This window comes from Neomonachus schauinslandi, chromosome 2 (genome assembly GCF_002201575.2).
Source record: "Neomonachus schauinslandi chromosome 2, ASM220157v2, whole genome shotgun sequence".
NCBI classification, from domain to species: domain Eukaryota; kingdom Metazoa; phylum Chordata; class Mammalia; order Carnivora; family Phocidae; genus Neomonachus; species Neomonachus schauinslandi.
This window is the reverse complement of record NC_058404.1, coordinates 14,176,468-14,191,037: the sequence shown is the minus strand read 5'-3', so window position 1 is coordinate 14,191,037 and position 14,570 is coordinate 14,176,468. Positions and strand designations below refer to the sequence as shown.

The following is a 14,570-nucleotide window of genomic DNA, read 5'->3' as shown; positions in this document are numbered from 1 at the left end:
CTGTTCAAACATGAAAAGTAAAAGGGAAACAATGTGCTAGTTCAGAAATCACTGTTTTTGGGGCGCTGCAAAACTCACATAGCCCGCGGACAATTCCTGGGAGGAAGGGCCTTATTTTGATCTGCCAAGCAAGATGACATTGTTTGACAAAGTTTCTGCCTGACGTGAAGGGAAATCTTCCGGGAGCAATTTTTGCAAGGACTAGGCCTCAGTGAAGGAGTGCATGAAGCAGAAGTAATCGTTTTACGTGTGCAACTCTGTGGGCAGAGCAAAGATGGGGAAATGGAGGGTGATTGGCATCGGCGTAACCGGGGAGCCCGGTAGAAGGTGGCGAGAGGGGCGGGGGCTGTTTTTTGGTTTCGGTCTGGGCGAGGCTGCTTTGGCATCTGTCACGGTCTTCGCCAACGATGCTCATCACTAGGGGGCGCTAGAGCCCTGCCCGAAAGTGCCTGGGAAGCGGCACTAACCTCGCGGGACGGCCGAGGAAGAGCCCGTGGCCCCAAGTCCTCCCTAACCAGGACCCTCCTTGGGATTTTAGGAGAAGGACGCGTCCCAGAGGCCCTGCCCACTGTGCCACCGGATGTTGGGATGGCTTTTCATTTCCGCAGGAGCCAGAGCCCTGGAAGTTGAGGGAAAGACGAGGGCAGCCCCGCGATGGAGCTGCAGGAGACTTTAGGGAAAGATGCTCTTCCCTCTGCTACCTCCCACGTGCAGCTTCCCTCGGGGCCCTCAGCCCGGATCGGTTCTCTCCTGCTGCTGGGTCACCCCTGCATCTTCTGTGTGTCATGCCGTGGCACCTGTCAATGCTTGAGCCGGAGGCATGAACCCCAGCTTCCCCGCACCCCCACCCCCACAGGGTCAAAACTAGAAATAATGTCCATAGCTGAAGTGAGGAGACTTTAAAAATCTGCTTGTTTATAACCTTTCGTAGGTAAGTTGGGGACAAGCGACTCCGATTTCCCATGATGTCCTGGGTCATTATTGAAAGTCAATCTGGTCTACCGCAGGGAGGTGTATGGTTTTCCTTCTCTGCCTTAGAAAGAGACATGTTTAGATACAACTTGAAGGGTTGCAACCCAGACAGCTTCTACCAGGGTAACACCAGAAAGAGAGAGGGAGAGAGAGAAGGCACCTGAGAGCAAAGGGTCTCATGCATGTAGAGACAGGAGTCCTGGGATGATTTTTGTAGAATAGCCTATAGAAGCGGTAGACTAGAATCTCTAGAATCTCCCTGGCATTAATTCTGAAGGAAAACATTTGGGATAGGGCAGTTTCTGCACTTAGGTGAAGGTCCTTAATCACTTATGTGATAGGAAGTCCAGGTTGAAAGGCGCCTTTGGTGTTCGTCCTCACAGACTGCCACTGAGCCATTCCATTTTCAGCCTTTCGGTCACAGAACTGGCCATTTTAACTCCCCTCAGACCCCAATGATGAAGTTAACTTGTGAACATTTTGTGGAATTCATTTTGATCCAATCAGGGGACCACTTAATCCTGTCAGTCGTATGCAGCGAGTTACGCTGTATGAAAATAGCCATTGTGGGTGGAATCCAGAAAACCTTTGCAAAAGATTTTCGTGTAAAAGGAGGCGGTTTCCCTTCCTAAATGCAGGCTGACTGCTTGCGGCTAGGGTCCAGCTCACAATTCACCCTGTAAGCAGGAGGATGTAACCGAACCACCGTCTTGCCCTGGAAGTCACAATTTATGCTCCTAATTTTAATTTTCCTCAGCTTAGGTCCCCAAAGGATTGATTAAATTTGCTTTGTGGAACCCGTTAACGCTAAACTGAATAATGACGCTGTTCTAGAATCAGTTTCTAGCAAATTCTCTGCACACGGGACTCTAGGAAGCCTGTATCCCTCCACAACAGAATTTTAAGTCAGTTCATAAATGAAAAGGTTTTCTCAATTTACCTAAAAGGTATTAGTAATTAACTGACATCAAGAGACCACTGCTGGCCGAGGTGGTGAAGAGCAAATGGGAACTCTGGCAAGAGAGGACATTCATTATGCGGTTTAAATTAGAAGGTAGAAAACTCAAACGGCTTATCAGTACCTCCTTGGCACTCTGGCTTAACGCTGTGGTTAAAATAGGTCATGATGACTTATAACTAATTTTTATTTTTTCATTGGCTTCGTCGGATGACCAAAGCCAGATGAATAGCTTATGGAAAATCTAGATAAATAGCCTGACACGTGCATATATGCAAATCAGAGGTCATTCTTTTAGAAGCCTTTTGAGAAATTACGAAGACATTAATATTGCATGGCAGACTTTCTTATCTAAGATGAAGGGGCTGAGGAACCAGAAATATTAGCAGGCAGAGGGGAGCTCAAGACACATGCCCTGTTAGAGGGCCTGGGCATTTTTATATGATGAAAATTGATGACTCTGAATTATGGCAGCTTTGGAAAGACTAAGTGAGGGAATGAGAGTGGAATGGGGTGTCCCTAGTGCCTTGGTGGGTGGTGTTAAGAGGAGACTATCTGAATGCAGTGGAGGGTGCTCGCTGACAAGAAATCTTTGCTCGCCTTGGCCTGAGCTGCCTCTGTGAACTTGAACAACACACTCAAACTTCTTCTCTAAGTCCCTTCAGACTCCACATCTAGAATTGGATGCATTTCCCGGACTGGGGTGCTCGAACGAGCTTGCTGCTCTCAGAGAAAGTGAGACAGAATCTGGGTATTTGTGAAAAGAATAAGAGCTGAGTCGCCCTTCAGGGCCTGGGGTGGGGTAGGGTGGGGGGTGGGTGGTTCCATTCTGCAGGAGCTCAACGTCCCCAAGGGGGAGGGTGGGCTCAGTTCTCTGCATTACAGCGAGGGAGCTGCTGTGAGCGCTGCCCAGGGGGTTTGCCCCAGACAGAACAGGCTGCAGATCACTGCCTTCCCTGCTTCCCTTTTTGGAATCCTCCATTTCAAAGCACCTCAGACAGCTGATTTGCTGTTCAGCAGGCGAGAGCAATAGCTTCATCTGGGAGCCGACCAAGATAAAAGAAAGAAAAGACCGGTGAACAGAGGCCAGGGGGCATGGTTAGTCTGTGCACCACGGGCAGAATGCTCTCCTCCTCTTTGAAGGTGCTTGAGGGCTGGTGTTTATAATCAGGTGCTGTGCTTATGTTCGGGTCCACATGCAAGTATCAGGTAACGAGTGATGAATGTGAACAGGTGAACGGGAATTTCACAGATGTGCCAGCAGCGTACCCCAGACCCAGAAAATTCTTTCCCAGGATACGATTTTTACCTACAGTGCTTCCCTTTGCATTTGTTCACACATGGCTTTTAAGGAGAGGCGTGGGGAAAACGAAAGTCGGGATCCACCTGGGTTTTTCTGGATTTCCCCGGTTGGAGCGCGTTAAACTCTAATTTGAGGAGGAAAAAAAAAAAAAAAGAGACCCGTTTGCCAAGCGGAGTGACCTGATTCTTGTTGGATCAACATGTTGTCACTACAAAGCAAGTGTGATGAAGCCCGCCTTTTCAGACTAAAATCAAAGCCCTGCCTTCCAGCCTGGAATTGCTGACCTAAGCATCCCCCCCATCAGCCGGGCTGTATGTAGATTTAGATATCTCCAGGAGACTGGGAGCCTATCAGGCCTAAACTGATTATTCTAATCAAGTGTTTTAATTAAGCACTCATTGCCATGATCGCAGGAACAAGGCCTGTTTTCCAGCAGTAATGGGCAGTTTTTTTTTTTAATTCTTCTTTACGGGGATAATGTTTGGCTTTGTGGGGGTGTATTTAACGTTTTTCTAAAGTAGGCCATGGGAAGAGTCCCCTGTGAAGTGCACAATGCTGAGCTGGCAGTCTGGCCAATGGACACAAAAATTAAAAAAAAAAAAGAAAAGAAATTACCAACTGGGTTGCAGATGAATCAGTACCCCCAACAAGGCATCTGCTTTGCCCTAAAACACACGCTGGCTAGCCCACGATTTAAAAAAAATATAAACACGCACACATTGGGTTGGCTTTTATTGGAATGCCTAGATGCAATCTATAGTCAAGTTATGGAAAATTCAGGTCACATAGAAAGTTAAGAAGGCAAATGAAAAGAACAATACAAATCAGACAAAATTTACATCTCAAAATATCATGAAAGCATTTTTGACTGGCTTTGCCTAAAATACTTTGAATATCAATTTCTTTTTTTTTTGTAACCGAATTCTTTCCATTATACAGTCCCCCACCCCCAACTCTTAGAAAAAGGTCTTTTGTTTACATATTTCCCCAAGGTCACTATTTCTTGTAAAAGCATGTCCAGATCACAAGTCTTTTTAGAAAGAAATAGGCTCATTATACCTACTAACAAGACACTAATTGGGTTGATTTGACTTCATCTAAAATAAGCACCAAGAGATACTCCCAATCTGTTATTTATCGGTGCCAGCCTAAAGGACCAGTCCATGTCGAGAGGAGGGTAAGATTATGATTTCACTTCTGGCATGTGGTACAAGCTTTTCACGGTCAATACATCAGAAACATTTCTGAGAATTTAGACTCAGAGCCTATTTCAACCAAAAGTACTTAACAGCATGCTAAACACAGTCCTGCAGAAATTCCGTCAAACAGAACTGCAACACCTAAGTTAACAGTTAAAAAATAAAATGTAAAACAGAGCCATGTTTATGTGGTTTGAAATCTCATAGTTTTCTAAACTGGGGCTTCGTAATACTTGCCAAAGGATTTCCAGGATAAAAAATATTAATGCTAATCTGTGCTTTCATTCTAATAAAATATCAGCATTCATTAGAAGATTAATTACTTCGGTATGCTCTACCAAATACACAAAGACAGTAATAGCTCTGATACTGTAAATTCAGCAGCTATTTTGAAACTTTCCCAGCCAATCTGTTTAATAAACACGCCTACTGTGCAATTTAGAGTATGTGATACATACAAAGCAGTTAGAAAATTATTTTCAATACATCACTTGAACCTTTATATTTACGACATGTTCACTTGCTATATTTTATCACCATTATACATAGAGGAAAACAGTGTGTACTATAGCTCAATGAACTGAGAAATATTTTTCTAAAAATATTTTTGTGGCTGAATTTAGTGCTCACGAAAAGAGATTTATTTGCCAGAGCGGTTGGGCCGACCCGGGAGTGCACATGGCCGCTGTGCCCGGGCCCGCTCTCCACGCGTGCAGGAGGGCATGGCTGCCATTTCACTTCCAGCTGGATGGGCCACCCCCCCGCTTCCCCCACACATTCAAACCAGCTCCCAGGACCGGTGGCTCGTGTGGGCTTACAGGAGCTTTTGTCTCCCTTTTGTGTCCCTCTTGGTGACCTGGCGGTCCAAACCCAAGACTAGCAGAGGGACCCTGACCTTCCCCATCTGGCCCGCTCCCCGCTACTCGGGTTCTGCTATCTTGCCTAGATCTTAAGACACGTTTACGGTCATGACTACATGAGATCCTTTCCTTCTCACGCACGTTTCCCCGGAGCATCTGATGTGGTCTCTCGCCTCCATCGTGAAATGGAGCTTCAAGGAATGGTGAACAGTAAAAACCCTGTGGTTAGTTCTATCAACTCCCCTCGACTTTTAGGGACGAGAGAGGACCTCTCCGGCCCAGTTTATTTTAATTTTTTTTTTCATATCTTCTGCTACATTCCCCCAGCCTTAGTTTTCTACTGTGCCTCTTAGTTGATAATGGTTGAGGACACCAGCCTGATGAAAAAGAGAAGAAAGGGAAAGGAGCAGTTCTCCGATTAGCCACCCACTTAGGATTGCACTGTCCTATCCATCTAGTGATAGAAAGTTGCACATTTTTTTTCAACCTAATACAAAAATATTAACACTTCTGGACATTATAGGCATAAGTCGTTATATCTCTACAATATAATAATTTATACTGTACAGCTATAACAGATAACAAAAGGTGCAATCCTTTTAAAAAATCACACAGTTCACGTTTTTATCATTTTATTTTTAAGTATAAACTTTTTAAACACTTTACATAAATTAACTCCTCTGAGACTAATTATTTGATGTACAGTAAATTGTAATTCATATAAAAATCCATAAACAACTTGTCTCACATAATTTACAAAAAAATCAGGGTTTCCTTTGCTTATCAGTGACAAGGATTCTATTTGCCAGTTTTTTCCCCCCCAAGGCAAACCACGTTAGCGCTGTAAAATCCATTATGAAATCCCCTCCAGAGCAGAAGTCACTGTGCCAACGTCCTTTTACAAAGTAGCACAGGGAAAGCAGTTGGGATGTCTATAAACAGTAATTTTGCCCCACATTTTAAAATTAACAGAGACAGATATCACATCCTATGCAGAGAGACTACTTCTTGTAAGCAAAGGTCGACAATTCGGTAACATCTGGAAACACTGTATGCATTTTCTACCTTAGTTAAATACAGTGCCTCGAAGGAACGGATGGCCTCGCGCAAAATGTTTCGGCCTTTTTTTTTTTTTTTTCCTTTCTTTCACTTATTGATTTTTCCTTTTAATACTTTCAGTCCGACTGAGAGCAGCGATATGCATATGTAAACATATTCTTTAAAGCCGATCACCTTTAAGGTCACTCAGAAAAAAAAGTGTGTGGTTTTTTTTTTTTTTGTGGATTTTCTTTCTTTCTTTCTTTCTTTCTTTCTTTTTTTTTTAATAGCAGTCCGTTCTCCTGGAAGGCTCTTCTGTGCCGGAGAGTCCGATTCGGATTGTGCTACAGAAAAATCCGAGCAGGGGGTGTGGTTGAGGCTCGAGAGGAACGCAGCGCCCCTGCCCCGGCTGGGGGTCCGCCTCCCAGCGCCCGGTGGCCGCCGTCCGTCCGCCGCAGCCGGCCCGGGGGGTTACCTCTTGCCGATCTCGCTTTGTCGGAGGAACTGGACGTTGTTGGCGCTGTCGGCCAGCTCCGGGTACTGCTCCACCGAGAGTACGTAGTACCCGTCGTAGCCCTGCACCTTGCCGGCGCTCAGCAGCTGCCGCTTCTCGCCCTCCGTCCAGAGGCGCGCGCCCTCCTCGCCGTCGCGCACGCGCTGCTGCTCGCGCGCCCAGGCCCGGGCGAGCGCGCGCTGCCGCGCCTGCTCCAGGATGCGCGCCTTCTCCTCGTCCAGCGTCATGCCGTAGCGCACGTGCAGCGCCAGCGCGCCGAACTGCATCTCCACGTCGGCGAACCTGCGCGTCCTGCCGTTGACCACGGTGGTGGACTGCGACACGGTCACGTTGATGCCGTTCTCCAGGGCCTTGCGGCCGCTCGTCAGCCGCAGCGTGCCCAGGTCGCTCTCGGGCGTGGTGGTCTTGATGAAGTAGTGCGTGTCCTTGCCCTCGATGGTGAAGTGCAGGTTCTCCAGGTAGAAGGCGTTGTTGAGCACGGCCGCCACCTTGATGCAGTCCTCGTTGGCGATGTTGAGCACGTTGGTCTGCACGCGGCCCTGGCTCACGGCCAGCATGACGCCCTTGCCGATCAGCGACTTGACGGTGGCGAACCACAGCCACGAGGGCGCGCCGCCGCCCTTGGGCCTGCTCACCTGCACCTCCGCCATCCTCCCGAGGGACAGGAAGGCCTTGGCCTGCCTCGCCACTTGTTGCTGAACTCCAAAAATGGGCTGAAAAGCGAAACAGAAAGCGGGGGGGTGGGGGGGGAGGACGGTTTAGAGAACATCTGTAGCTCTTGGTTGCCGGGGAGCCAGGCTTCCTGGCAGCGCGCCCAGTCCTGACAACAACCCAAAAAAGAGGAGGGTGGGGGGCCTTCTGTGGAGAGCTCCCAGGCATTTATTAAAACCTCAGTGGGTTCTTGAGAGATGAAAAGGCTTAAAAAAAAAAAACTCTGGATAGAGGAAGGCACTCAGAAGTCCCCTCCCCTCAAGTTGATCCAAATGAGGTTTGAAACGTAAAAAGAGGGGACTCCGTCATGTATTAGTTAAGAGCTTTTTAGTTTCTGACGTGGGCAAAATAATGGTTCTAGCTTTCCTCTTTTGTTTTTTGGATGCCTCTTTCCCACGCTCATCCCATTTGGGGAACCCCGTTTCTCAGGGTCACTGCGGCTTTTTCCATGGGAGCCCGGGGAGGAAGCAGCCAACACAGGCTGAGGGTTTGAAAGGCTGGGGGGTACTCAGCGCGGGACCACCGTGTCCTACTTTACATGCTTTGAAATTCCTGTGCTTTCGGCAAACACAGTTTCCACCCAAATTTCGCCATTGTTACCGGCACAAGTGAAATGTGCAGGGCTGAGTGCACAGTGGGACAGCGGGAGGTGAGTATTTATTACTTTAGGAAAACGTTTACTTTTTTGGAGCCTTAGGGACGGTGGACCATCTACGCTGGCAAGCGTTTTAAATTGGGGGCATCTGAACTCAGCCATTTCTTCTACTGCCGGATGTTTGTCTGGCCAGTGTTTCCCCAAAAACATCTGTTTCATCGGCAGCAGTGAAAGAAACATTTGTCTTTCGGCTAAAGAAACATTTGTTTTTCGGCGCTTGGGGCAGCCTCCAGTGTCTTTGCTGGGGATTCCCTAAGCTGTCCTTATGGTGCGCTTCTCTTTGACAGAGGACTTGAACCACATTTAGGAGGCTGCCTAGGGAAAAAGTGGGCAAATCCACTTGTACAGTAAGACTTAAGTGTTCGCAGACATGTTGGAAAGTCAGACACCGTAAGGACGTGCCTGTTCAAATGCACTGGGAAACTTCAGTGTGTCTTCATGACACTTGATCAGTGTAGATATGTTTGCAATTCGAAATGTTAAAATGGCTCCCAGACCTTGGAAACTTGATGGGTTTTGCTTCTTAAATGGAAAGGTGACATCTTGGAGAAGGAATTGTTTTATGTGAGGTATGAAACCTATACCAGAAAAGAGAGGTATTGGCACTGAATATACCGCGTGTGTGTTGTGTGTGTGTGTTTCGGCCATGATTGCCTTTTCTCTTTGTATTCACTGAAATTATAGGAAATTGCTCAAGGGGGGGAGAAATTAATCTTTCTAAGAAACTCTGCCCTCTCTTCTCCTTATCATTATGGGGTAACCCAATTTCTTGATCTTTAATTATTCTTGCTTTAAGCTAGAAATTCTAGTGTTTTGTTGTACATTCCTTTCTGATCTCTGAATGGCAGGAATTAAAAGGGCCATTTTCTGAAATGGCAGCTTTGACTTTGCAATTTTCCGTTCTTTTTCTTTTATTTTAGTTCTCAGAACAATTATAGGCCTCCTGAAACGTTATTTTCAGGAAAATTCTATAAACACCTAGTTGCAGATGGAGCTTTATCAGAGGACATTTTATTTTTATTTTCAATCTGTTCCCATGAAACACTGTTCAGATTTTAAAGAAGTTGAACTTTGCGGCATTGTTTGTGGGCTGCTAATTTGTAATATGAATCCCCTGCCCTCCCGTTTATAGTATCTTTGCCTTAAGGTCCCAAGTGCTATAAAATGTGCTTTCACGGGGGTTCTCTGTAGAAAGCTTGCGCTCAAAAATGAGCTCCCTCATTTTATTACCTTCTGATAATGTCTTTTTATGTTTTTATTAGCATCACTAAAAACAAATTTAAGCCTGTTTAACAGGCCCCTGCTTTGCTGCACAGAACTGCGATGTTTTTCTACCCTGAAAGAGTCAAAAAAATATTAAAAACCGGTCTGTGGTCCAGCTTTCACAAGGGCAGTTTGGTTAAATGGGTAAATACGACACAGGAAAGCCATCTATCACTCTTTCACATTTTGACTTTTTGTTCTTACCGGTATATCATCCCACTGCTGACTCTTCACAAGTTCGTAAGAAGGCTCAGTTAAATCAAATTTGGGAACAGGGAATCCAGGAATAGCATTGTGCAGATGGAAACCGAATGTCACCAGCCAGCTGTTAACATCTAGGAGAATGTTCAAAATGAACGGTGTTAGAGTTATTTTGTGCTTTCATACATTTAAATTCTTACCTTTAAGAAACCCCCAAATTCACAAACAGTAACCTGAAGAGGAGTCCATGCTTGCCTTCATTCTCCAATTCAGACCCCACTCTCCATTCTCGGACTTGAAGCCACTAGCCTCCATAATGGAGCTATGGCAAGGACTACGGAAAACACAGCCCCGTAGCTGCTCACTGAGACTGGATAAACTGTCACATGTGCGAAGGTGCATCCTGTGCTAGAAGTAAGTGGTAAAAGGGGGTAATAACAATGCACAGCAGCATGAAGGAGCCGCAGTTGAGGTAAACAAAGGGAATTGGTAGTTAGTCAAGACTGGTCTTAAATAGGAGCTGTGTGTTATTAGCTTTCAAAAGCGATTGCCCAAGGATATGCGGCTTCCACAACCCATTTTCTATTAATAAAAACCCTAAATTGAGAGAATTAAAATCAAGAGTTGATTCTTAATCAAAGATGAATGCTGAAAACTGGCAGAACTGGCCAAGGGCACAGAAGTTCTGATTACCATCAGCTATGACTTCAAAGGCTCACTTGTGCACAGGTGGGGACGAACTTTTTGGGGAGAGAACCTGGAGACCTTTAAAATGGTATTTTAAAATATTGCCACGTGACTCCGAAAGCCATTAAGTGCAGAATAAGGCTTTTATTCTATTCTGGAGGTTATAATGTTACAGAACGACTCAGCAGGCTGGCAGCTTTATGAGTACAGTTGGGTGTAGATTATTTTATATATTAAGCACATTGCTGGAAAATTTGAAATTGCATTTCACCTCATATATTTTATGCTGTTCCATCTCTCTTTTGATGTTTTTCAGACACTGCTGCTATGGCATTCCCTGCAGTCTACATTGCTAGGAAAGGATGGATTCAGGAGCTGTGGGCTTTCCCGCCTTTCAGGCAGCCCTGTCAACACCTCTTAAATAACCAGTGGTAAACTGCTTGTCAGAATGATGGGAGAGCCACTTGCTTCCTATCTCCTCCTCTAGGGCACAAACTTGACCTCATCACCAGGCTGGCAGGCCCTCTGTCCAAACATCATATGGCTATAGAAGTGGTGGTATTCTCCCTCTTTTAAAAGGAGGAGTGGTGGTGGTGGTGGGAGAGAGAAATCCCAAGTTCATCATGTAGAATAGAGAGTGATACTTTTTGGGGGGTGTGCGTGCGTGTGTGTGTGTGTGTGTGAGTACATATCTCCCTCTTTTAAAAGGAGGAGTGGTGGTGGCGGTGGGAGAGAGAAATCCCAAGTTCATCATGTAGAATAGAGAGTGATACTTTTTGGGGGGTGTGCGTGTGTGTGTGAGTACATAGAAGATTACAGGGGGTCTTATGTTTTGGAGAAAATTCTCCTGAATGGTAGTGTTGGGGGCAAAGGTTCTCCTACTATGAACAATGTCTGTGTAACAGTAAAAGAAAAAAAAGATCACAGGGTCTTAAGTATTGAAAAGCATTGCCAAAATAATGGGACTCAGATGCCGATGTGTATTGAGTAAGCTGAAGGAGAACACCATGAGGGTGTTGCTGAACCAGGGCTGTGAAAGAAGCGAGTTTCAGCTGGTTCACGCGGAGGAGAGCTATGACAAGCTTTTGGCAGTCTGGGAAAGCAGGAAGCAGATGCGAAGTGAACAGGGGGCAGCGTTTTGAGAGCTGTACCAAGAATCGAGAAAAGAGGCATTTCACTATGCCTCAAATATTGAGCAAGAAAAGAGACAGCCTGAAGGAGGACCTAACACAAGCCAAAACAAAACAGAGAACCCCAAACCAAACCAAAAACAACAACAAAAAAGCAAACAGGAAAGAACCTTCCTCAGGAAGCATACATGTGGTAGAGAGGTTCATATGGTATGTAATTCAGGAAAGGAAGGTGGGGGCAGAAGGATTCAGAATCCACGCGGTGGAGGATGCGTGGAGAAGTCAGGAACGAAAGTGAGCCAGAGCAGTGCTTGCAAAGACTGTGTCTCTCTCATCCTGGTGGTTTTGTGGTGGCAGAAGTGGGATGAGAGGTTTCAATCAGATCATGCCCCAAACCTGGAAAGGTCTTACTACGCCCCCCCCCCCACGGGCAGAAAAATTAGTGCGTGTCTATTAGTAGGGCCACCACGCACAGACGGTAGTGAAAACAGAAACGGGATCCGCTGGCTAAGCAAGTGGTGGGAGAAACTGTTCCTTTATTGTCCTGAGGTGATGGTGGTGGAGAGTTAAACATCCCGGGAATGAGACGGTGAATCGCGCTTTGCCGTGTTTCACGATTGCTCCGTTAGAACTTCACACGCGTATAAAAGAAAAACCAACGTTACACAGTTGTAAGGGAGTTAGTAATTAAAGCAGAATTGCATATATTTTATACCATTAAGGGAGGCATTATTCTCCCCATTTCACTGTTAAGGAAACAGCTTAAAAAAAAATTCTGACTTGTCTCTAAAGCCACACGACTTACAGGAGAGGGGTTGGGATTGGAGTTCCAGTTTGGGGGCTCCAAGTTCATCCTGTTTTCCACACCCCCATGTTACCTCCCTTGCTTAAGTGACTGGATTCCATGTCATTTCAGAAAATTGTGGCCTTGGGCATTGGAGACAGAATAGGAAGTAACAAACCATGGCTCAGTTTCCCTTTCTGGTTTCTCTATGGTTCCACAGAGAAATAGACACATTTACAAGGCTAGGCATTTGATTTTGCAGGAGTAAAGTGTAAGGCTAAAGAAAGCAACTCCCGTTATTGTGTGTAGTCATATAAGGATTAAAATAATTCAGTACTTGGAAAGGGAAAAAAAAAAACAAACCGCTTACCTGTGATGTAATCTTTCACATCATGGATTTTGCTTGCGGGGTTGTTATTTCTAAACATATAGAGGTTAAAAGGAGCTGGGTCCTTCCCAATTCTTTTCCAGATTTCTATGTCAGGTGTTGTCCATCGTCCTGCCAAAATATCATAATCTCTTTCTCCAAAGTGGATTAATTTCGTGAGTGGGTCATATAAGCCACCATGAAATCCAATTACCAGTTGAAAGTCAACATTGGAGTCAAAATAGATTTCACCATATGCAGTATACTGAATCTGTTTTAGCATAAGCCCATTGCTACTGAAAACAGCCAACGGTGTCCCTGTGTTATCTGACGCAATGTAGAATTCATCCCCACTGCTGATTTCCATGGCAAAGAGATGTCCCTGGAGATCATAATAGAGAGAAGTAATTTCTGAACTTGAATGGTTGTACACATGAGTAATCCTCGTGGGATAAGTTAAGTCAGCATAAAAAAACTGCAGGTGCTGTCCCAGACTGGTTTTGCTAGATACGCGCCTTCCCAGGCCGTCGTAACGATAAATCACTGTCCAGCCGCTGCCCTTACTATAAACCCGAGTCAGAAGCCCCTTGGAGCTGTACTCGAAGATCTCTGTGCCTCTTTGACGCAGGAACCCATCTTCATCCAACCGATACTGAACATCCCCGAGGCGGGTGATCCTGTCTCGCAGGTCATAGCGAAGAGGTGTCAGACGGGCACTGTTACTCGGGTTCAGTAAATGGAGGTTTCCATTCAGGTCATAGTTGTAACGCCACATGATCTTTTCATTTAGATAAACTGTTTGGAGCTGTCCATCAACATCATATTCGTAAGCATATTTGGTCGTGTTGGCAAAGGGCCCTATTTTGATTTCTCTTTTGGTTACCCGGCCCATGTTATCATATTGAATTGTAATCCAGTACATGAGTGACCTGAATATCTCATACTGAATTTCCTTGATGCGGCCATGGGCATCAAAGTGCTTTGTATAAGTCATTACAGCCGTGGAAATGATCTGGTTAATATCATAATATATAACTCCAAATTTTCCAAACTGCTCAACTTTGCCAGAAATGTCATCAAACTGATAGAGATCAATGGGCAGTGGCGTTTCATTGATGACACCCTGCATGCTGGTCACTCGAAAGCTGTTGTCATAGCTGTAGTCAAATCTCGCATTTACCATCCCATCCTCACTAAAGCGGAAAATCTGTCTGTCAATCAGGGGGCCAATTTGCCTGTATCTAATGGTGCAAATAAAACCATCGCTCTGGAGGTTTACCGTTTTGAGGACTCCCGCTGTTTCGTCATAGGTAAAACTGACTCTCGTGCTATCATATAGAATCTCAGAGAGCCTGGTCTGCCTTCTGTACTTGAACAAGACCCTCCGGCTGGTCCCCAAGAAGGCCGTCTGCAGAAGCAGCCCCTCCTCGTTGTAGTCCGTGATGACAGAGGCGTTGCTCTCGGGGGGGTTGTAAATGTTGCGGTAGTAGCCGATGGACCGGATGGTCTGCATGGTGTGGCGAGCCACGCTGGGCATGGTGATGGCCGACAGCCGGTCCCACATGTCGTACTCGAAGATGTATTGCCTCTGGCTGTGAAGCAGGAGGACCATGGACTGGAAAGACAGAACAGACTGTTGTTCAATATTTGTGGGCAGGGCAGGGGGCGGTAAGGGTGGGGAAGGGGGGCAAAAGCAGATCCAGTGACCACAAGTACACAGAAACAGTTTGCTTGAGAAAATTATTTTCATTTTAATTGAGTTATCCTTGACCTTACATGTTCACGATTCCCTGCCTAATTTGCTTGGATGCTTCATTGTGAGGGGTTCTGCAGTTAGTGGCTCGAGGTTCATAATGTGCCACTTGTCATGATTGTACCGTCATGATTGTACCATTCTTTTTCTAGGCATTCACAGCCAAGCAGCAGAT

General features: G+C 45.7%; 1 protein-coding gene across 1 annotated transcript in view; it reads right to left on the bottom strand.

Moving 5' to 3' along the window:
- Positions 1 to 5,233: 5,233 nt before the first annotated feature.
- TENM3 (teneurin transmembrane protein 3) overlaps positions 5,234 to 14,570 on the bottom strand; it is a 444,789-nt gene continuing 435,452 nt past the window's right edge. Inside the window, exons 25-27 of the mRNA XM_021694125.1 lie at positions 12,646 to 14,257; positions 9,678 to 9,808; positions 5,234 to 7,557 (exon numbers count right to left, since the gene is read on the bottom strand). Coding sequence (XP_021549800.1) covers positions 6,802 to 7,557; positions 9,678 to 9,808; positions 12,646 to 14,257 — 2,499 coding nt within the window. The 3' untranslated portion in view covers positions 5,234 to 6,801. The remainder of the gene's footprint in view (positions 7,558 to 9,677; positions 9,809 to 12,645; positions 14,258 to 14,570) is intronic.